The following is a 24,042-nucleotide window of genomic DNA, read 5'->3' on the forward strand; positions in this document are numbered from 1 at the left end:
TGGAACACGGTGACACCCTATCTTGTCTCAGTTCTCATACTGTAAACTAGTGTCCTTTTCAGGATATATTTAGTGTGTTTTTTGCAATTTTGTGCTTTTTATGGGTGATTTTGCTCTTTAAAATGGTCCCTAAGTATAGTGCTGTGTACTGTTCCTAAGTACCTTACAGAGAAAATATGTGTTAGATAAAATTCATTCAGGCTATGAGTTATAGTTCTGTTGGCCATGAGTTCAATGTTAGTGAATGAACAACAGATATTAAATAAGGTATCTTAAAATAAGGTGACACCCTAAGGTTATGTATTCATCTGTTGGTGACAATAATGTGACCAGAGGTTTGCAGAAACCTAATGCTATATTTCTCCTAGGGACAATGATATAGTATTCACTAATTCAGTGTTTGAGAAACTTTAAAGAACATAACTACCACCAGTAACAAAAATCAACTAGATGTAGATATGTAGCAGTGAACTAAAAAATTAGAATCTATAATGGAATAATGTGTGCTATTACAGATTTTTTTATAGTTTGCAAATTATAAGTTAAAAAATTTAGTACAAAGATAAAAGACCCTCCTGCTCATTATTCAACTCAAAGTATAGGTTTGACTGTAGTGCTTTTTTTTTAGACCAAATTAAAATTTAATATGACATCAAGTTGCCACCAAACATGCAAATATCAGTTATTTAATTAACACCCAAACCTGATTAGACAGAGCTACTGAGAGAAATACTCCAGAAGACAGGCATACAACTCAAGTTCACATCAATGACCTCATTGAAGGGTGAGTGAGCCCTGCTGTAAAGCTCCTGCAACTGGTTACTGGTAGGTCCAGTCACAGGGGAGAAGGCAGCTGGGTCTCTGGCTGGTTCCCATCCCTTGGACAAGTCCTGTTTCTGGGTGTCTGGACAGGAGATTGGAAAGGAGAGGGAGCCAGAGAGAGAGACAGTGACAGAAACAGACAGAGGGAGAAGGAGAAGGGGAGAGAGAGAGAGAGAAATAGACTGAGAAGCTAGGCCTAAATAGAGTCAAAGAAGCAGAAATACAGACAGGAAGATATCAAGCAGGAAGAGAGAACATACAGAAGATAGAGTCAACAGAGAAAGAATGAGGAAGCCAGACTTATTTTTAAAAAGAGAGAGAGTTAATCCAGGAGAGAAGATGACAGGTAAGGACACAGAAAGAAATAAAAACCAAGAGAACAGGGAGATGGCAAGACAGATCAAGAGATACAGAGAGGTAGAGAGAGAGTCAAAGAGAAATACAGAAGGAAAGGCATCCCTCTGACACAGGGATGCCTGCTGTCAACATCCTGTGGTGCCCTGGGCTCCCTGGAGGACCACTGGCCCATTCACACCTGGAACTAAGTGCTCTCTGACTGGCCAGCCAAGGCTGAGTCACCTGGGCCCCAGCACTGGGGCTCATCCTTACCCAGCCCCATTTAAGCTGCATTCCCAGGGCTCTTCCAGGTATCTGGCATGTAATAGATGCTCAACGGACGGAAGAAAAGGGGAGAGAGAGGGATAGAGAAACAGAGGAACACAAAGAAAAGGGATTCTCACAAACTCCTGGGTGGGAGGCCACTTGCCCATCCCACTTTGTGAAGGAGCTGAGGTTCACAGCGGCTTAATTATCTGTCCCCAAGTCATACGGTGGGTGAATCACACACATTCCAATCCTTGGGCAGATGACATGCACACACTTTCTTCAACCATTCATGTTTCATTAGATTTCTCTCTCTTTCCAGACACTTCTCGGAAGTGCCTTATTTTTGATGTTTAATTCAGTTGGAACTATAAATTGAAATATTCCATTCCTCTGTATTACCTACCCATCAAATATAGGTGTGGCCCTTAAGGTTTAACCTCCTTTCCTTTTCTCTTCTATTTCCTATCATTCTTTCCAGGGTGATTTCTCATGGCCTCAAATACCACCTTCAAGTCAGAAAACTAAAACCAAAATTTCCAACCATGACATCTCTGCTGGCTCTGGACCTGAATCTCTAAATACCTGTCTGACTTATCCACAAATGTCCCTGTCACAAATCATGCTCAACATGTTACAAACAAAACTCATTTTCCCCTGCATGAGCCATTGTTTTCTGCAATATGTAACTTACCTGAAGTAATGAGCTTTCTTCCTTATTATATAAAGTTTATCCTCACAACAATCTTCTAAGTAGGTGCTGTAGTATGGATGAGGGCAGGGTTGTACAGATGACATGAATTAGTCTTGAAATCATATTTGGTTCTGATACTTACTGTGTGGTCTTAAGCCAATTACTTTTTTTTGAGCCTCACTTTCATGGACAGTAGATACAATATAGGTTTTATTATCGTTCTACTTGAAAGTATGGTAGGTACCCAAAGTGGCAGCATCAACAGCCCACAGGGACTTGCAAGAAATACAGAATATCAACTTTACCCTAAACTTGGTGAATCAATACCTGTGACTTAATATGATCTTCCCAGGCAAATGGTTTGCATATTTAAATTTGAGCATCGCTGGTCTTGCCCACCCTTGCTAATACAAGGGTGTCATCACCTTCAGGGGAGTAGATCATTCAAGAATAGAAAAAGTCCTGTCTATAACTTACTAGAGCTACTGTTCCAAGTATTGCCAATGCTCCTGTTTATCCACCCATTATCAACTATATATAGCTGCTGTAAATGGATCTTTGATTTTAACCAGAAACCTTGAAATATCTAATTTAAATTGACTCCATGTTTATTTTATTCACTAGAGAAAGGCTCATTCTTCATTTACCATTTTAAATTGTACTCCCTCAACATTTTAAAATTTGGATTGTTCAATCTGAAGTTTTCTTTGTGTCCCATCCTTACAAGGAAAAATAGAAGTACCAGTTCTCACCTGAAATATTTGGAAAATGCAACCAAATCTTTGATTCAAATAGGGATGCCGCAATAGCTTACAATTCAAGCACAAAATCTCTCATACAATAACACTGCTTAAGCAAAACTGTTTCTAGATTCTAATACTACTTAACATTTATTAAACATTCATAATATACAATGCACTGTGTGAACTGAGAAGGCTTATAGATGCTTAATAATACATTTTATAATATAATCTTGTGTTGCTATTATCCTGACATACCACATTTCTAACAAGCTCCCAGGCAATGCTTATGCTGCTTTTCTGAGGACCATACTTTTCAATAAAAAGATTGTGGAACAAGAAGTATTACACGGAAGTCTGAGAAAGGAAGAACAAAAACAGTGATGGGGAGGAGGGCAGTAGGTGGTGGTGAGAGAAGAGAATTTGGCTTCTCTCTCTTTGAGAGTCAACTGTTAGCTCCTTAGAATCCATTATGGTAAAATTCAGTTGGGAAAAATCTGTCACTAAGAAGTTAACCATGGCACTTAGAATAGCTTATATTGAAGTAAATCCACTACTTAGAATTGGAAGGTAGCAAAATTTAGAAAGTCCAGTAACTATGTCTTTCTTATGTGCATATTCCATTCTTCATCTAGTGTTTTCATTCCTAGTTCCTTGACTTTTGTACATCCATCACATAACATATAACTCATAATGTCCTTATTGTTGCAGATCCTAAATTATCACATTTATTATAATCTCCTCTTTGACCCAAAGGTAATTAATAACATTAAAAAAATTCCAAATATGTGATTTTTCAGCATTTGGATTTAGTTCCTAGGCTTTTTTGCAATGTGATCATTGTGCTTTCTAGAAATATATTAAAGTTTTCCCTGCACCTTAATATGTCACTTAGAAATGTTTCAGGAAAATCTGAAAAGAACGCAAATACACACACCTCTGAATTACTTAACTACTCCTTAACTATCTCAACTTTTCATTTACTTGACTTATTAAAGATTGTAAGTACTGAAGTCATAGTGCAACAATTTTTGCCATGTGTATTTTCTTTAATTAAAGGATTACTTTATTAATTTTAAGTACCTAAAATGTACTAATTTAAAATGTACAATTTTTTAAAACATATATACATCAGTAAAACTATCACTCACATGAAGGTATTGAACATTTATTTTACATATGAATGCCATGTTATTTGCCACATAAAGCCTCTTAAATGTTACCACCTGTACTGTACGTTTTATAAATATGTTATAGCTTGAGTTCTAATAAAAATATTGCTCCCTACTTCCATTTCTATGACTTAACGTTTCCATTATCTTTAAACTCTTTTATCCTTTGCTTTATACAAATGTGAGTATCCAGGGTTATAGATTGATTTTTGACCCAATTTTAATCTCTTTAAATAGGACTATTTAACCTGTTTACGAGTGTGATGACTCATCAGTACCTGTGTCAATCTATCTTATGCCAATTTTAATGCTTCCTTGTTGTTTTTCACCACTTCCTCTATAATCCAAACAATTGGAATATGTGCTCTATTTTTATTTGTAACACATCTCATTGTCAAATTCACTTACAATGATCTACTACTACATGAAGCAGTAGGTATTGATTTTCTGAGGGCAAGATGCACATAAAACAAGGTTTTAATTCACGATCTCTCCAATGAGTAATTAAAAAAATTTTATTTGTACACTACCAGTATTAGCATTACACACAAATTTGCTACTTTTCCCCCTTCTATAATTAAAACTAGGGAAAACAAAACTGTACTGACTGGTTTTCCCATTTTGCCAGATTAACATTTGGTATGCCTTTATTCTACAGGTTCTGTGCACAGTGACAAAGTCCTTTTATTTTACTTATGTTTAGCTTAAGAACATGAATATCTTTATCTACATTGCATGCTAAAAATAAAACAGTATTTATTTGCTCTATATATTGAACGTTTAGCATGCCTTTTCACAGTTTATAAACTGAAATTTTAGACCCAACTTACAAATTTTAGCATTTAGTTTTATAACTCTACCTAACAATGTAACCTTAATGCTGTTTAACTAATGCTTACCACTAATTTTTTCATACAATTGCCTACTTTTATGTTATTTTAATTCATGTTCTTTGTTGGCTGCAGTACATAATTCAGCAAATTTTTCAAGGATGGTACATACTTTCTCAACCCCTGCGTATCTGTGAATGTCTTCTAGTTGCCTTGGTACAGAAATAATTTGGCAGGGTATATAATTGGTTTAAAATTATTTTCCCTTAAAACTGTAGATATTGTTCTACTGTTTTCTGGCATTTACAGTTGCAAGAGAAAAATCTGAGGTCAGCCTAACTTTGCGCCTTTATAAGTAACTTGCCTTCTCTGTCTGGGATGCTTGTAGAATATTTTATTTATCCTTCCAATTAAAAAATATTACCAGGATATGTCTGGGTGTTGCTTTCTTTTCATTAAATTTTAATGGTACCCTGTGAACTTTTTCAATTTGCAGATCTAGCTCCTTCTTCAACTCTGGACATTTTTCTTCAGTTAGTTCCTTATAGTTTCAGCTTCATTTGCTTTGTCCTCTGTTTCAGGTATCCCTATTCGACGTAGATTTTATCTCCTGGGCAGGTGCTCTAGGTCTCTCTTCTTCTCTTTACTTGATTTCTTTTCTCTTTTTTTCTGCATGAAAATTTCTCTTGTTTTGCGTTAACTTCAGTAATTCCATTTTGTGCCCTATGAGGCTTGCACATTTCTGTTATCTCTATGAGCTTCCTGATACTTTTCAATCTCTCTGGCAATAGCCTCTTTATCATTGAGCATAGGTCTTTAGGCTCCTGTGTGATATGATACTCAATCCTTACTACCTCATCTATTTCCACCGCTATATTCAAGAGGCGGCATTTTCTCAATTACTTAGTTGTCTTTCTTCCGAAATGCGGTATTACGACCTTGAAAATAATAAACAGAACTTAATTCCCGACTGTTTGAATCAGCACAAAGATTCTCACCGATAATTATTCACGGTTTTATTGAAATGTTTTATTTTTCCTTCTTACCTTTTGAATAGTACTTCTTAGCAATGGGACCAAAAGTGGTCCCATTAAAATAGATGTTCCGAAGTACCGAACAAAACAAAACAAACGTCCAAAACAGTGCTCCTACGTCATCTCTGCCCGCCTCACGTCAGGGCCAATAGACTGGTGTAGCTTTATTGCTGAAGGGGCTGTAGCGCGGATCAATTGCAAGGCTGCAAACTTCAGCCTGCTAAGACAAACCCCAGCACGCCATCGCGCTCCACCCCCGCCCCGCCCCGCCCCGCCCCGCCCCGCCCCGCCCCGCCCCGCCCCAACCTGCCCCGCCCCGCCCCAACCTGCCCCGCCCCACCCCGCCCCAACCTGCCAGGCCCTGCCGCATCAGCGCGGGTCATGGGAGTGCGCACGCGCAGCATCCGGTTCTTCTTCCTCCTCTCTCCGATGACTCAGCTTAGATCCGGTACCGCCTTGAAGGCGGGGCTGGATCCTAGCTGCGGCCAATGGCGCACGGGGTGAGGGTTGAAGGGTGGAAGGTGCTCCTTGCCGGTTGTGCTGGTTCCTTTCAGCAGCTGTGCTGGGTTACCTGGTCGTCATGGAGGCAGTCTTGACTGAGGAGCTTGATGAGGAGGAGCAGCTGGTGAGAAGGCATCGCAAAGAGAAGAAGGATTTGCAAGGTGACGGGGGAATGGGAACCTAGAAGTCGCCAGGACCCAGGGAAGGGTGCGTGGCGGGTCGCTTCTGGGAAATCTTGAGGGGTTTCTGATCTGGATCCTCCAACGCTTTTCCAAAGTAGCCAGTGGTCTCTTCCTTCCCGCCTTTCCAAGGTCCCTTAATCCCCCAGACCTTCAGAAGCTTCCTCTTCTCCGGTGCGTCGCGTTCCCCCTACCCCGCGCCGCCGCCCGGGTGTGGGTTTCTGAAAACACCGGGAAGCCACCGTCTTGGACCCAGACCCCCTTTCCTGTCTCCCCTTCCTGTTCCTACCCTACTTCCCGACACTTGCCCTACTCGGTGCGTTTTGAAATATCTCACCTAAATTTTGAGGACTCGGAAGGGGTACTTGAAAGATTTAAAAATCTACTTTTTTTTTTTTAAGTTTTTCCACCTCCCACACCAAACAAACTCACGGTTATGTTAATAAAATTTTTCTTTTTTTTTTTTTGAGGGGGTGTCTTAGCTTCATCTGGACCCTTCTCTGTAACTATCTGTTGTGTAATTACTCTTCTTGCTTTCATAATTACTTTTTCTAAACTCTTCACCGTTTACCATCCCCTTATTGTTACTATTTCATATTTATTCTTAATCCCAGGGTTTATGACTTAATGGTTTTGGTGGCTTTTCAGCCAAAATTCAGGGTATGAAGAATGCTGTCCCCAAGAATGACAAAAAGAGGAGGAAGCAACTTACTGAAGATGTTGCTAAGTTAGAAGCAGAAATGGAACAGAAACATAAAGAGGAGCTGGAGCAATTGAAGCAGACTTCTAAGGAGAGTAAAGTAGGTGAAGTAATGTTTCTCTTTGTCTACCTTTGAAAGCAACTACCACTTCTACTACACTGTTTATTATATAAAATCATAAAATCGGAGGGAAAGAAGTCACTTAGTCACGCTCATGCCATCATCTTTCATTGATATTTTTCCAACCAGGTTTACATGGTAGTGTGTTTTTTAAGGAAGGCCAGCAAAGAAAACTATTGCCCCAAAGACGAACAGATTGATAAAATGGACTAAAGGAAGCTTTACCAAATGAAAGTTGGAAGACCAGTCTCCTAGTCTCAGAATTGCCATTAAATAGGATTGTAACCTGGGCAAATTTACTTAATCTTCTTGAGCATAAGTTCTTCACATATCATATGATACCAATAGTACTGCTGTTTAAGCACAAGATTTTTTTTAAGAAATGGGATAACAAATGTGAAATCATTTTTTAAGTTAAAAGTGCTTTATGAACAAGTTGTAAAAGATGAAATTTACTGATGTTTCTTGGGTAAATTGTAGCATGTTAACTGTCATCATTTTAGCTAATATTTATTTCATCATTGTAGCCATACACAATGTGTTGTATGCCACACACTTTGTTTAATATATTACATTAATTTTCTCATAATTCTCATAATAACACACTATAAAGTATTACCTCTGAAGTAAGTGTAGATAATCCCATTTTTCAAATGGGAAACAGACTCAGAGAGATTTAAAACTTTGTTCTAAATTTATAACAGCCATTGAGTACCAAAGCCTGAATTCAAAATGAGAGCTGTCTTACTCCAGAATGTGAATACTGAATTCTGTTATAATTTTATCTAGAGTGGTAGCTTATTACATGGGTTTTAGATACCAAAGATCACAGACTCCATAACCTCATTCTCATTATTGATAGAAAGTTCTTATGTCTATGCAAAATTTTATCTACCATAAATAAATTTTATTTTATTTGGTTCATTTTTGGTCTGCTGTTGACAGGGAAAACAGCTTGTCTGTACTGATTTACAGTTATTGTATTAAACATAGTTTTATTTTCTTTAACTTTTTTGTCAAGAGCCTGGCTTTCCGTGCCTTTTATTTCCAAGTAACAAGGCATGATGCTCTAGGTGTTTGTGTTGTTACAATCATGGTATTCCTAATTGTCTCCCTATCTTTTCTATTAGTGAGATTTGTTTGCTCTCTCAGGCCTTTCAATTTTGAGATTTCTTTCCTAGTTTTCCAAGGACAGAAATGTTTAATTGTTAAGCTACATATTGTCCAACTGTTAAAATACAAACTCTCATTTTACTTTATCTTTTTTTTCTTAAACTGAAGCCTGTTTTCTTTCTGAATGTCACCTGAATTCTTTTGTCACTGCTTTCTCCTTTTTTTTCTAGATGCTTTTTTGTATCTTGCCTGTTGTCAGTATGGCAGTTTGTAAAATTAGCACATTCCTCTGAAAAATATAAGAATCCTAATTTCACTAAAGTTGATAACTGCTCTTTGAAGTCTTAATCTGATTTTGATATTTTAATCATTTGGTCCATAGCCTTAGGGACTGCTGACTCTGGTATTAGAGGCCTTGATATGTTTCATGTATGTGTCATACTAAAAACTAGCTTAACTTATACTTGTGGTAATAAACTACTAGCTACTAATCCTGATAGTTTTAAGTCTAGCAGTTTATTCTTTAGCAAACACATAACAGCCATTTGTTGATTAAGATTAGTTGTAATATCCTAACAATAATTATAGATTAAATTTTCTACCTAAAAGTTTTTCAGTTTGTAGATGGGAAAGGATAGAAAAATCTCAACTTCCTACCAGGGTCAAGAAGCAGTGCTCATCAGGTTCTGGCTAATTAAGATAGAGAAAGGCCTTTGCCACCACATTTGAGGTTATGAAAGTAGTAATGACAGAACCTTACATATTCTATAAGTATAACATTTAGAGAAGGGAAGGGTGGAGTGCTGAATGAGTTGTGGCCCTTATAGGAAGTATTTAGATGAATGGAGTAGGCATTCTAAGAAGGAAGGAAACCATGCAGGAATGAGCATTGTCTCTGAAGAGCTATAAGGAAAGTTCTTGGGAATCTGACAGTTCTCCCTTAAATACAGAGAAAGTAGACAGAACCATGTCTCATTTAGTATTGTGCTGTATCTAGTGCTGTTATTCAAATTTGAATTGTGGGATGACACATATTTGTGACTTTTGATAATAATTTAATAATCTAATACTTTGAATAATAACTTAAAGGTATTTTTCATTAACTTGTTAATGTTTTTTGTTTCCCTCAGATAGATTCTGTTGCTGTCAATATTTCAAACTTGGTTCTTGAGAATCAGCCGTTTCGGATATCAAAAGCACAAAAGAGACGGGTATGAAAGTCACCTAGTATTTGTTAGTGCTGTGTGTGTAATACTATCTTAGGTGTTGTATTGGAAGTGAATAGAAAAAAAATGGAGTTCCTTGCCAGAGGACCTGAACTAATATTTATTAGGCTTTAGATTATATGAAATCTCATTTAGTCCCGACAGTAATCCTGTGAAGTAGGATTTCTTATCCCCATTTTATAGAGAAGAAAGTAGCCCTGAAGCAGTATAAAATAACATGTCCAGTTTGCAGTTCTCATAGGAGAGTGGGGCTAGGAAAGGGGATGTGCAAAGGATAAATTTTTTTTTTTTTTTTTGCGGTACGCGGGCCTCTCACTGTTGTGGCGTCTCCCGTTGTGGAGCACAGCCTCTGGACGCGCAGGCTCAGCGGCCATGGCTCACAGGCCCAGCCGCTCCGCGGCATGTGGGGTCTTCACGGACCGGGGCACGAACCCGTGTCCCCTGCATCAGCAGGCAGACTCTCAACCACTGCGCCACCAGGGAAGCCCACAAAGGATATTTTTTACAAATATGTTATTCCAGACTTAATTCAGAATTTGAAGAGTGTGAGCCCAGGTGATACTGATGTATAGCTTTGGTTAAAAACTATGGTATTAAGTGGTAAAATAAGAATTTGAATCTAGAAGTTAAGCAAGATATAAAAATATCAGAATTATGTAGTTATATATGTATTGGTTAGTTGTGATGAAAATTCAGAGAAGGAAAAATTCATTGCTAAGTGTTACATAGTTGGTATTTAAGGAAATATAGTTATTTAGTTAGAATATTTAAAGTCAGTGAAACAGCATGCACAAAAACAAATATGGGAATGAAATTTTGCCTCACCAAAGATCTGTAAGGAAACTGATTTATTGGACGTAATAAGTTTATGATATCAAAATTATGGGCGTGAGATTAGATAGGTAAGGGCTTTTGAAAAAGAACAAGGGGTTTAAATCCAATCTTTCTTTCCCAAATATTGTTTTATTAACACTTGATGTTTTCTAGGATTTAAATGTTTAAACGAGCTTTGCGTCTTATAATTTAGTACATAATTTAATAGAGCATGGAATTTGGTGTCAGTCAGATGGAGGTTTTAATCCCATTGTGGTGGCTTTGGGTAAGATTCTTAACCTTTTTAAGCTTCAGTTTCACATGTATAGAATGGGGGAAAATAATACCTACTTCATAGAGTTATTGTGAATATTAAATAATTTACTGTTTCCAAAGCCCTAAAACAACATTTTTACTATGATTTGGGTCAACAAGTGATAGTATTGTTCACTGTTAAATACTGCATAGTACACCTCTTAAGAAATTCAACCTAAGACAAGTTTTTTTGTTTGTTTGCTTGAAAGTTGCTTAAGTTGCACATTGTCAAACATTTCTCATACTATTGTAAAATTTTGTTCTTGAGTAATTATTATAACTGTGAATTTCATAGACTGATGAAATTTAGGTTTCATGGTATTTTGGAGGTTATTTAGTTCACCACCTCTATACTTATGATATGTATTCTGTTATAGCCTTATTATTGTCATCTATTTTCTATAGATCAAAAGTGAAGGGCAGAAGTTTTGCTTGGCAGAAACATAACAAAATATTTGTTGGAGTTGCCTCTACCTAGTAATTGCTATATCTTAGAGTAGCAACTATTTAATTCTGGCAAACATGACACAACTCTTTCCTGTCTTTATCAACACTTGTTCACCCTACCTGGTCCCTTAGGCAACAAAACAAACTAATTCCCTTAACGTTTCTCAAACATTTTGTTACTTTTCTCCTAAAATATTGCATAGCTGAAATGCGTACCTTTTCCAGCTATACTCTCAAAAAATGTAGTATCTTTTATAGTCAGCTGCTTGGCAACACTTCTCTGCTGAGTCAACACTTGGCAGAGAAAACACCCTATAAGTAATGGCCAAAGTTTCTTATTGCTTTGTTATATTAATAGGATTTGGGGACAGAAAACACTGAAAGTTTATAGTATTTAAGAAAATGGAACCTGAAGACAGGGTAGATAATTGGGTATTAGACTTATGCCAAACCACTTTTATTTTCCCCCAGAGGCACCAAGGAATGAAAAGTCAGCTAACTAATGATGTCATCTATGGGAGAGATACAACTCTCTGGTAGAAAAACATGACAAAATGTTATGAAGGTTTATTATTGGAATATTGTAGAGCAAATCCCGTATTTTCAATCTAGAAAAGCATAGGGAGTATTTTATTTACTTCCAAGAACTTCAGTGAAAACTTATTGGTATGGTGGAAAGAGCCCAAAGTAGAACTTAGAAGAACTGGGGTCCAAAAATAAGAAATTTGAGAGCTGGAATGAGATCTAGTTCAATTTATTTTATAAATGAGAAAGCTGAGGCCCAGGTTGTCTCAGTGGCATGCTGAAAGTTTAATACAACCCCTGCACTAGTACCCAGCTCTTAAGATTTCTCTTCAGAGTTGTTTTTGCTGTATTACTATACTATTACCACATGGCTCTAGTTTTACTGACAATATATTTATGATTTATGTGCTATTTTCATCATACATACATTTTCACTAGAATTTATTGGTGCCATTCTACCTCCAGGACTAGGGTTGTAGAAAGGAAAGTGCCTCATGCCACTGGAAAACTCTGCATGGTTGGGAAAACAATGCAATGTGTTTCCCACCTAGTGCCCTGAAAAGGAAATACAATTGCTTTGTAATATTGAAGCAGAGCATGAGGGAAAAAATGAAATGATTGGATTAGTATTTTAGAGGCTTAAATTAAAGTTTTACAGATAGTATAAAGTTCCACTCTTCCAGGAACTAGTACCTGACGTCATTAACTCCAGCTCCCATCTACTCCAACTTTTATTCTGATTCAGGTGCCTGGATAGAAGGAGCTCTCTGTGTTGTCCTTGGTCCCTGCTCTGCTTCTAACCAGCTGTATGGCCTTTGGAAATCTTTCTACGTGCTGTTTCCTCAGAAGAGGAAAATGAGGGGTTTTGGATTAGATGATATTCAAGGTGCTTATCCTTCCTCTCCCCTCTGAAAATGTTTTTTATAGTCTTTTAAAAAGTAATAGTGCCATCTTGTGTTTTAAGATTTTATGCCACTGTGATCCACAGTTGTAGGTATGCAGTGAAATAAATTGTTTCATGGTATTTCTGGCATGGTTGGAGTTGGGAAGAAAAAGCAAATAGGTTTATGTTTTATTAAGAAGATAATACTGCTTTTGATTCAGGTAACTTAGAAATCACTTTAGGTTTATCTGGCACAGCACATAACAGGCATGTAGTAGAAGCAGGTGGCATTAAGTGAAATTGAAATTTGCCTTTCCATTCACATCTTCTGTCGTAAGGAAAGGTTAGATTGGGGAAATAAAAATCTTTACCTTTTCCTTCTTTTTCTTGGCTTATCTAAATGCTTCACTGTAGTTTGCTACCAATATCAAGATTTATATTGATAGAATGTAGTTTAACAATTTTTATTCTCTTAAATTGAAAAGCACTTGCTCCCAGTATACAAGTAAAACATACCATAGAGAGTTAGAAAGATGTTCACACACACACACATGCAGGCACACACACAAAGCAAAATAAACTTATTTTGTAATCCTGCCATCCAGAGAAAAGCACTGTAAATATTTTGTGTATCTCCTTCTAGTGTTGTTTTTTAAACTATGTATGCATAGACTTAATATATATTAACTGTATACCATCGTTTTGGCCCCCCAACCTCATCTTTTGACACTTTTATCTGGTACTCTAGCTATATGAACCGTGTTCAGCTATGAAACATATAGTGCTTTCTGTCTTTTGATCCTTGCTATTCCAAGTGTCAGGAGTTTTTTCTCTTTTTTCCCAACCTTCCCACTCTACTTCTTATCCACCCTTCATGTCACAAATCTCTCATTACCCTCTCCCCATCCCATTATAACATTTGAATAAGGAAAGCAAGCTGCAGAGTGTAATGTATGATAGGACTTTTGTTAAAATACTGTTTTCTGTACATTTTCTATGAGTACATCTGTATTTATTAAAATACATAGAAAAAAAAATCTAGAAGGATACACATCAGACCTCTAGAGCAGGCACTGGGATTGTCAGGGGAACTTTAGATTATCTATAATATTCTAACTTTTTTATAGAGAAGAATATTTTTATCTGTTACTTTAGTTAAATGTGTGTGTGTTTGTATGTACACATTTTTTTTTTTTTTAAAGCTGGATATATAGAGCTCCTATACCCTTCTAAAGACCTTAGCCATTTAATGCCTCGCTGGTGAGCTGGTGATTTAGCACATTAAGACCTCACTGGTGGAGTGATAAGTTAAAAAGTTTGGATTAGCTTGGACTTAAGTATGACAATGATGTTGCTTTAAGGCCTAGGACAACTCAGTCCTAAGATAGTACTTTGAAATCGGTAAGTAAAGTTTTTAGATACTTGGCATGTAGTTTTTTTTTTTAAAGAAGATGTTGGGGGTAGGAGTTTATTAATTAATTAATTTATTTTTGCTGTGTTGGGTCTTCGTTTCTGTGCGAGGGCTATCTCTAGTTGTGGCAAGCGGGGGCCGCTCTTCATCGCGGTGCGCGGGCCTCTCACTATTGCGGCCTCTCTTGTTGCGTAGCACAGGCTCAGTAGTTGTGGCTCACGGGCCTAGTTGCTCTGCGGCATGTGGGATCCTCCCAGACCAGGGCTCGAACCCGTGTCCCCTGCATTAGCAGGCAGATTCTCAACCACTGCGCCACCAGGGAAGTCCGGCATGTAGTTTTTAAATAGACTTCAAAGAAAAATTTGAGGGCTTTCTTTTGTCCTAGTACAGAGCTAGGTGCTGTACACACAGATGAGAAATAACATTTGCCTTTAAAGGAGTTCACAATATAGAAAATTCTACAAGTGATGAGATCATCAATATGATAATGCTTGTGGGAGATGGGAGAAAAATGTTTCTGAGAATTTTATATTTCATCCCCATAATAAATGTAAATTAGTCCTAATTATTAGGAATTAACTTTCCTACACTGTCCTCTTCATAGGACAAAAAAGCTGCACTGGAAAAGGAGCGGGAAGAAAGGATAGCTGAAGCTGAAATTGAAAACTTAACTGGAGCTAGACATGTAGAAAGTGAAAAACTTGCTCAAATATTGTCAGCTAGACAGTTGGAAATTAAACAGATTCCATCTGATGGCCACTGTATGTATAGAGCCATTGAAGATCAACTGAAAGAACAGGACTGCAGTCTGACTGTGGCTGCCTTAAGATGTCAGACTGCTGACTATATGCAAAGCCACGTGGAAGACTTTCTGCCATTTTTAACAAATCCTAATACAGGAGATATGTATACTTCAGGTAATTTATTTTTCTTTACTATGTCTTGTTGTGGTTGTGGTGGTTGTTAAATAAAGTGCTTCCTGGAACTGATAATAAAAATAACCTCAATGGTCCTTATGGGGGAAAAAAATCTCAACATTTAGGCAAAATTATTTTCTATAACTTTAATAGATACTAGCACATTTTGGTTTATTAAGATCTTTTAAGTACTTAACTATTTTGTAGTTAAAATATATTAATCTTTTATCTAAGATAGGAATAGGATTCATTATTACTATTTTTAAAAGTGTGTTAATAAGTTCTATTTCACAAAGTTAAGCTTTGACTAGTCTCTGGAAGTATAGGGCCTGAAGACCACCAGTATAGAATGATTAGGAAAACTAATTCCTCCTTTTATCCTGTAGTTTGGGAGATTTAATTTTATTCTCAATAAGCTATAATATTCAGGCAAAATTTGACTTTGCAAAACCAAAAACAGATGAGTTAATAACCTGCCTTATTATTCTCTATAATACCTTTGATAGTTGGGAAGGTAAAAAAATGTACAACGAGCAAATAAAGGAGAGAGCAAGTGAAAATCTGAAAAAGTTTCTTAAAGAGAAAGGGGAGTAAGGGAGAAAGTTAGTCCTTGAGATAAGACAGCAGGTGTGTCAGTATCTACTGGGAGCAAGTCATATGGCCAGGATGTATTGAAGAGGGAGGGGATGGTTAAGGGTGACTTGTTTAATGGGGTCCCCAACTGCTAGTTGTAGGGCAGTGGAGAGGAGGTGGCAACTCAGCATGGTGAATCAGAGAAAAAGACAAAAGACTTAATTACCTTCATTCCTTTAGACTTTAGACAATATTTATTGAAGGCCACAGTGTGGCAAGAACTACTCTAGGCACTGTTCTGAGCACTGGATATGAGACAGTGAATGAGACAGATACACGGGACATATTTTCTCCTAGATGCCCATAATTCTTTCCCCTTTCTCTAAACAGGAAGTTAGAGGTGTTAGTTTCCCATGTTAACTTACTGTATAAAAGTGTGTATGCTCAAGATATGCCATTAAACTCTGCAGTTAGGTCTTTTATGTCCTCTCAGGACTGATCTAGGAAGACCCTTCTTTGGCTAGAACTGATACTGATAACAAATAAAGTAGACGTTTCCAAAATATGTGAAGGCACTATTTGATGCTATCACTAGGAAAGGAGTTTCAACTCATTTTACTTTTACTCTGATTCTCTTCTCACATTTCTTACAGTGTCTTATAGTGAACCTGATATTATAAAGGATGCATTTTTTAGTCTTTCAACATATTCCTTCAGATGCAGATTTGGACTTTAAAATGTGAATATGGTGGCAATCTTGGGGTCATTGCTTCGGTCAAGAGAGAGGCAGGCTTATAATGTAGTTGAGGTCGCTGGGCCTTAGGCTGAGGGAGAGAAGCAGAGATGAATTGCTTTGCTCTTTGATGGAAAGTTTGAGTGAATTAAATTTGGATTGGGAAATGGATTAAATTCTGGAGAATATAGGTAGAGAAGGAGGAAGTTCATAACTTGGGCAGTTTCATCAGAAATTGTGGGAGGTATAAAAGGGACTAACATGAGTTCTAAAAATTATTAAGTGCTATATTCTGATCTGTTTTCTACAGAAGAGTTTGGAAAATACTGTGATGATATCATAAACACCGCTTCATGGGGAGGTCAGCTTGAGGTAAGTTTGTTATTATTCATAGTGGCATTGTTAAATTATTTTAAAAAATCCCTTCTGTAGTTTTCAGACGTATTTCTCAGATGACCCAAATTTCCCTTTCAAGGTTCCTTTTCTTTATATATTTGCTGTTTCTCTACTGAAGCATTGAAAAAGGGAGTTAATATTCTTAGGCCTTTAATTTAAGTATGTACCTTTGGGAACTGAAGCACTATTTCATTTTAAATAGCCCAGTGTTTGATCATTGTGTTGGTGAGGCTAGTGTTGCATCTGCCTATTTCCATTTGTGATATTGCTACTGGCCATATATTTGAATTTATGGACATATGAAAGTGAAGATTTTACTCAAGTACAGTAGAATTTACCCAAGTGGCTCAACTGATGAAAATCACTATTGGAAAAGTAACATCTCTTACATCAGAAATAGAAAACAATATTTTAATGTGAGAATACACGTCAAATCCTCCCACAATACATCAATTACAATTGTGTCTTGAGTTCCTAGTCGATACTGACTGACTTGAAAGCAGTATTTGATGCATTAAAATTTACTTGTAAGAAAACAATATATTTAGTCACTTGTAGGGAGTTAATCACGATTTTTTTTAAGCTCTAATTATTTATCTTACTGTTAACTTTGTTTCATTAAAGCAAAATAAAACACCTAAGTGGTCCAAGTGGTGATGAGATAGCCTGGGGTATTAGAAGTCAGGGAGTAAGGGGGAAAGACTTGGGGCTAGGTTGTGGGTTTTTTTTTTTTTTTTTTTTCTGTGGTACGCGGGCCTCTCACTGTTGTGGCCTCTCCCGTTGCGGAGCACAGGCTCCGGACGCGCAGGCTCAGCGGCCATGGCTCACGGGCCTATCCGCTCCACGGCATGTGGGATCTTCCCGGACCGGGGCACGAACCCGTGTCCCCTGCATCGGCAGGCAGACTCTTAACCACTGCGCCACCAGCGAAGCCCTAGGTCATGGTTTTTCCTTGTGCTTCTCAGTTTTGTGACTTTGGGGGAGTCAGCCAACCTCCTGAGCTCCATTTTCCTTATTGAATGGGGATAATAAAACCCCTATGTGTATATGGTAGGCCATTTGTGGATATTAAATAAGGCAAAGAGTATATGCATAGAAGTTTGTAAGCTAAAGTGCCAGATAGATGAATCTAGCAGTATAATTAATATTATTGTGTAATTATGATTAGTCATCTTAAATAGTTTGTGGCTCTATTTCACTTCAAGAACTATGTTGTTTGGAGATATGACATAATTGCTTCTTCAAAGTCTTTTTCTTAGCAGTGCTATATTTGTACCTCTTCTGAGCCACCAGAGGGAACTGTGTCCACTTGTTTTGTATGCCTCTGCTGGGTCTCTGAAACTCGGGAAGGTTAGCTTTGTGACTACATTAGGAGTAATTAAAGATGCTTGAACTTTTTAATAAGAATCTCAAATTAATTTGAGTTCTAGAGACCTAAGTGACTCTTTTTAAATTGAGAAAAACCTTTTAAAACATCTTTTGAAGGACATTTTCTCATAAATTGTTTGTGAATTCATTTGAAATGAGTTTCTGTTTTCACAATGGGGTAAATTTAAATTATTAAAGAGAAATTCTTTGTATGATTTCTGAAGACTTAGATGGGATATTAAGATTTCCAGAGCTTGTTTTGCACCCTCCATTCCATGCTGCCTTTTAAAAAATGTTATTTGAGGTATAAGAAAAAAGTACCTCAAAGGAATATTTTACGAGATAGAACATGGGATTAAATTTGCTACTGTGTAGCACAGAACCTTTTCCATATTCTTGAATTAATTTCTTACCTTCGTTTAAAATTTCCTAAAAGGTCCATGTTCTGTTATAATGGGGCAGATAAACAGATCAGTGCATTATGACTGAAAACTGTTAAATGATTAATTTGTTTATGAACTTGAGCTCTAGAGTCAGACTTCTCAGTTCAGTTGCAAGTCATTTTGTTTCCTTGTGCTTGACTTCTCTTAACCTTTCTCTACCTGTAATTATAGTCTTTAAAATGTATAACAGTAGTACCTATCCCATAAGGTTATTGTGAAGACTGAATGAATTAATACACATAAAGCACTTAGAATGCTTGGTCAAAGTAAGTCTAAAAAAATGTTACTACCAATATTCATTATTAACTATTATTCATCCAACTTTAAGCTCTAATTTTATATCATGTGTCATGAACTTAAAATTATATGTTAATCAGTTGGAAATTCCATGAAAGGATAGTGCAGTTCCTAAGCTCATTCGACTCATGCCTTGAAAATCATAGAGCAGTTGTTCTCAGCATTAGTACAATAGAGTCATCTGAAAAGCTTTTAAAAAAATAAACCTCCTATTCTTTCCTGCTTCCTCTGTCCTTCCCCTACCCGCTCTCAATTGTAATTGATTTGATCTGGTGCCTGAGTAACAGTATTTTTAAAAATCCTTTATTATGGAAATTTTCAAGGCATATTCAAAAGTAGAGAGACTAGTATAATGAATTCAATTTACTCATCCCCATGCTTCATTAACTATGGTATAGATATTTCCAAAAAGCTGTTGTACATCCAGGGCTTGAAACTTATGCATTTGATTTAGTAAACATTATATTTATTTGATTTTTAACAAATACGTGTTAAGTGCCCACTATGTGCTGGGCTCTTGGTGTACATTAAGGAAAAAGAGTAGATCCCTGCTCTGACTGGTTGCCCTATTCATGCATAAATTCAGTAGTTTATGATTTGAATAAGATTTACCTCTTTATTTCCCTTACTAATATATATATTGTTTGTTTGTTTTTTGGTTTTACATTTTCTCTTTTATAGCTAAGAGCCCTGTCTCACATTTTACGAACACCAATAGAGATAATACAGGCAGATTCTCCTCCTCTTGTAGTTGGTGAAGAATATCCAAAAAACCCATTAATACTTGTGTAAGTACCTAGAAATTCCTACTATTAATATTTTTCATGATTAAGACAAAAAGGATTATGAAAAAATTTTAGGTTATATATGTTGATTAATCGAAACAAGTCCATCTTCAGCAGCATTAATTATGCTTATTTTATGTAAAAGGCAATTACAGAATTAGAAAGCATTGTCAAAACATGTGATTTAGATAATTGTTTAAACCTCTAATGATTTAATCTTGTATATGAGTTAAGAATAAAGTCATTTCTAAAGGTTACAAAATTTTAGGATTAGCTCTCATGTTGTTCTGGTTTGACAGTAATGCTAAAAGTTTCAACAGGTGTAAAAGCTGAAATACATTCATGTTGCCTGATGGTTTATTCCTTAGAGATTTTTTTCTTCATATTGTAAAAACATGTTACATAATTGAGAGTTCTCTGAAACAGCATGGAGAGTTTGCCATTGGCTTTAGTGTTCATTAGCTAAGCCTACTAAGGTAGTCATTAATGGCTTGGGTTTAGGTAATAATTTAAGCTTGTTGAGCACTCAGCATCTCAGTTTTTCCTTTTTCACTCCAATGATTGTGTTTTACCTGACAAACTCAGCAGACAGAGTTATTGAACCAGATCTTACTGACTGCTGATGCTTTTCAAATAGTGTTGAACTTTTAAGTAATGAAGTCTATTGAATGATACCCTGTGAAGTGATTAATTCAAATTACTTGGTTTTATATACATAATAAACATTTATATACAGTGAATTGAATTACTTTTATCTAAATTACTTATTTCTCCTTTTTTTATTTCAGTTATATGAGACATGCATATGGCTTAGGAGAACACTACAATTCTGTTAAACGGTTGGTGAACACAGCTAGTGAAAATTGCAGCTAGTCTATAAAATGTTGCTGTTATGTTTTAGTACAGCGTGCTGATCTGAGTATTAATACCAAGTGTTGGATTGTTCTAAATGTTTCTGGAAAAAAAACAACTACCTTAAACCAGTTTTATGGCAAAGCTACTAACAGGTTTTTTAAAAATGTGTCAAAGATAAACTTTCACCAATGTCCCCTTAGTGGTGTTTTAAAAAACAGTTGTAAGTCCCTTGTGGAGAACATAATTTATAGACCAAGATGGTACCCTGTTTGCTGATATTTTTATTAAATATAGGATCCTGAACATTCTGTTCTGTGTTGAAATAGTTAAAAAAATTTTTTCTCCTATTACTGAAAGCTTTCAGTAACCGTGTCAGTGTAATTTTTCTTGAAGAAGTGAAATGACTCAGTCTCTTTGACATTGCAATAATGTGGTGATGGTGATAGCAAATTTAATGAGTGCTTATAAATGAACGTGATTGCAGTAACTTTGGTGTTGATGGGATTAATGCTCTGACGCTTTTTATATAGCCCCATCAAAGTGCAGCTAAGAAGCTTGCTTTAATAAAGAATTAAAAAATATTTATTCAGATGGGAATCAGTTGTTATATTTTAAGAAATGAGACAAATTCATAGGTAAATATGTTTCCAATCAGATTTAAACCTCTAAAGAAGTACAGATGCCTTTTATTTGTATATAACTTAAAAAGACTCAGCAGATTATTGCTTTTCTAACTCATTTGTTATTCCTTTCTGTTTCTTAACTTCAGAATGGTTGTACCATCATTTCTTGATTATCTTCTTAACTATAAACTTTTATATCTTTGTTGTATTTTCTCCATCACTACTCAGCTACTTTGCTTGCCTTGCAGTCTTTTACACTAAGAAATAGTTTTTAGTTTCCCTTATTCTTTAACTTGTGAAAATTGAAGGAGTAGCAATATAAAAGGGTCCAAGGCCAAATTTACTTCAAATTCTTCCTCTTTACAATTTGTCTTACAAGATCTCTCCCTTTGCTTCATTCTCTAGGATTACAGAATGCCTTCGTTAACTTATTTTGTTAGCCTTATTAATGTCACCTTTCCTCAAATATTTGAGAATATTTGTCTCAAGTATTTGGGCATTTTTTATGTGGCTGAAAGCCACTGTTGAGCCAAGACTGTATAATAAAATCAGTACAATACTTTTCAGTTGAATGATTTGTCTAGCTCAGATTTTAGGTTACTTGTAACAGTATTCTAAGAAGATAGTACCCATATGTATAAATGTGTCTGATAATTTGTTATGTAAGGGGGTATTATAAAAATGAAACCTTTCTGGTTTGATCTGTTTTTCTCAAATAAGAAAATAACTAGTAAGATTTTGCATCAAGTTTATAAAATTTGAATTTTTTCTCCATGAATGCGACTAATTTTTATAAGTAAATATTGGGTTTTATAATATTAAAAACAGGGTATCAGTATCACATGCCCAGCAGGTGACTGTGTGGGAACCTGGCAGGAGCTGTTCTGGTCATCTAGAGCAAATAAATACTACATGAAGGTATTCAACTGCCAAAGATTAAAACCATTCTGCTTGCCAAACAAAATATATTCTGAAGGCTGCTTGCTTTGTAATCCTTGATCTGAATTTTTTGGGGGGTCTGAAATTTATAAAATAATGATATTGTAAAATACTAAGCAGCTTGGCTTTATTTTGAAGTAATCTGTTACTTTAAAAGAGAAGCATTAAGAAGTAATAAAACAAGATACAAAGATATCTAGTTATTATAAATTCCATCTATATTTAAAGTATTCTAACATAACTTATTGGTAGCTATTTTTTTTCTAGCAGGATGAGTAGAATTTTCTTGATTGTAGATATATTTTTTAATTTTTATTATTTTTTAAATGGCCAATATGGTAATGAACAGGGTTTGTATGGTCAGCTTCTCTTCTTTCTTAAAACTTGAGATAAAAATTATTTTAGCTGTAACCTAAACACTAAAATTAAAGTCTTTAAAAAATGGCAGATGTTAACTTAATAGCAGCATATACTAATTTAATTTGCTGTATGATGCTGGTCTCTTAGGGAAGTTTGATAAGCTTTCTTTTGTCCTAACTCAGAAAAGTATATGTTAGCGTTCTGGAATATGTCTTTAGCCAAGAATTTAATCCACTTAAATATGTTTTTTAACTTATATAAAGCAAAAGAGAATGTGTGTAACTATAGTGAGCAATAAAATTTTGTTCATATTATCTGATGTTTGCTAAAATAAAAGATGAGTGAATTAAATCAACATTTGTTCAAATTGTTATTCTTTAATAATTTTAGAAGTAGAGAAAACTTTGGTTTTAGAATTTTATTCAGCTTTTATTTTGTCCTCATATATAATTGAAAATAATAGTCACAGATTCTAATATTTATAACATTTATATTATTTTATGATTTTAAAATTATGAAAGGCAAATTAATTAGAAAAATATCTAAAACTATTGGGTGTTAAAGAAGAAAAGAAAAATGAATAAACATCTGTGTGTAAGAATATGAAGCAGTAAGAAGGAAATCTGTGCAAATTAGTGCTGCCACATATTTGTTAATACATTGTCTTGGTATAGATGGTCATGAACTAGCTGAAGGACAGTTTTTTTCTGAAAATTTAGTTTGTAATTTCATACTGTTTTTACTTTTACTGAACAAATGAGAGAGGGATGTTTCTTCATGTCCGTGTGTTTTTACATACGTTGATTCTTCTAAGTCTTGTTTGAAATATATCTTTATCTTATGGAAAAAGTAGAACTCACAGGGTTTCTAATTCATTTCTTAAAGTAAGTTTTAGAAACATCAGTTCTTGTTCTTTACCCCATCTTGTTCCCTCCTGTAAGACCTTTGAACTGACATTCGGAGTTGGGTGCAACCTGCTTCACCTAGCTTACTGTCCCGGTCTCAGCTTAAATAGCACCGACCTAGGTAAGCTCCCCAGAGTTCTCCTACTTGGGCTAGGTTAGGTACCCCACTTGATGCATGTTGCTTTCTAGTAACTATACACTTATAATTAGTTATTTACATTTAGTTGTTTATTATTATTATTGTTGTTATTATTTCCCCTTAGTCTTTAAGTGCTTAGAAACAAGGACTTGCTGATTACTATTAAAATATGTAGCACATTGCTTGGCCTATATATTAAGTGCTTAATGTTTGTTGATTGTTGTAAGATCAGCTGAGAGGATAGGATATGACTCTGAGGAGTTTCATTAGGCTAATGGGCTGTTAGGAATAGGACAAGATAGTGACTTAGAATTCTGCTTGCTCACAGAAGGGCTGCTTTCTAATTTATATTACCCTTGGATGAATTCTTAAGTCTTCTAGTTAGTTGAAAGGAAGAATGGAACCCAAGAAAGGAAGAATGGAACCCAAGAGAGCTTTCTTTTTTCTTAACTTCTGATAGTGTGTTACAGTTAATTTACCTTCATGTGTCAATTATGACAATTTGATTTTAACGAATCTAAAAAATATAATGGTCCTCTAAAATAAGTATACAGACCAAAAAGAAAACCTTGGTTAATAT

At 35.7% G+C, this 24,042-nt stretch overlaps 1 protein-coding gene across 1 annotated transcript; it reads left to right on the forward strand.

The window, feature by feature from the left end:
* Window positions 1-6,399: 6,399 nt before the first annotated feature.
* Window positions 6,400-22,773, forward strand: OTUD6B (OTU deubiquitinase 6B). The gene is made up of 7 exons (XM_060127416.1): window positions 6,400-6,557; window positions 7,224-7,375; window positions 9,640-9,720; window positions 14,734-15,046; window positions 16,663-16,724; window positions 19,538-19,644; window positions 20,430-22,773. Exons 1-7 carry the CDS (start codon window positions 6,476-6,478, stop codon window positions 20,512-20,514), a joined length of 882 nt encoding a protein of 293 aa, XP_059983399.1. The 5' UTR covers window positions 6,400-6,475; the 3' UTR covers window positions 20,515-22,773.
* The last annotated feature ends 1,269 nt before the right edge of the window (window positions 22,774-24,042 follow it).

Source organism: Lagenorhynchus albirostris, chromosome 17, assembly GCF_949774975.1.
Source record: "Lagenorhynchus albirostris chromosome 17, mLagAlb1.1, whole genome shotgun sequence".
In the NCBI taxonomy this organism is placed as follows: Eukaryota; Metazoa; Chordata; class Mammalia; order Artiodactyla; family Delphinidae; genus Lagenorhynchus; species Lagenorhynchus albirostris.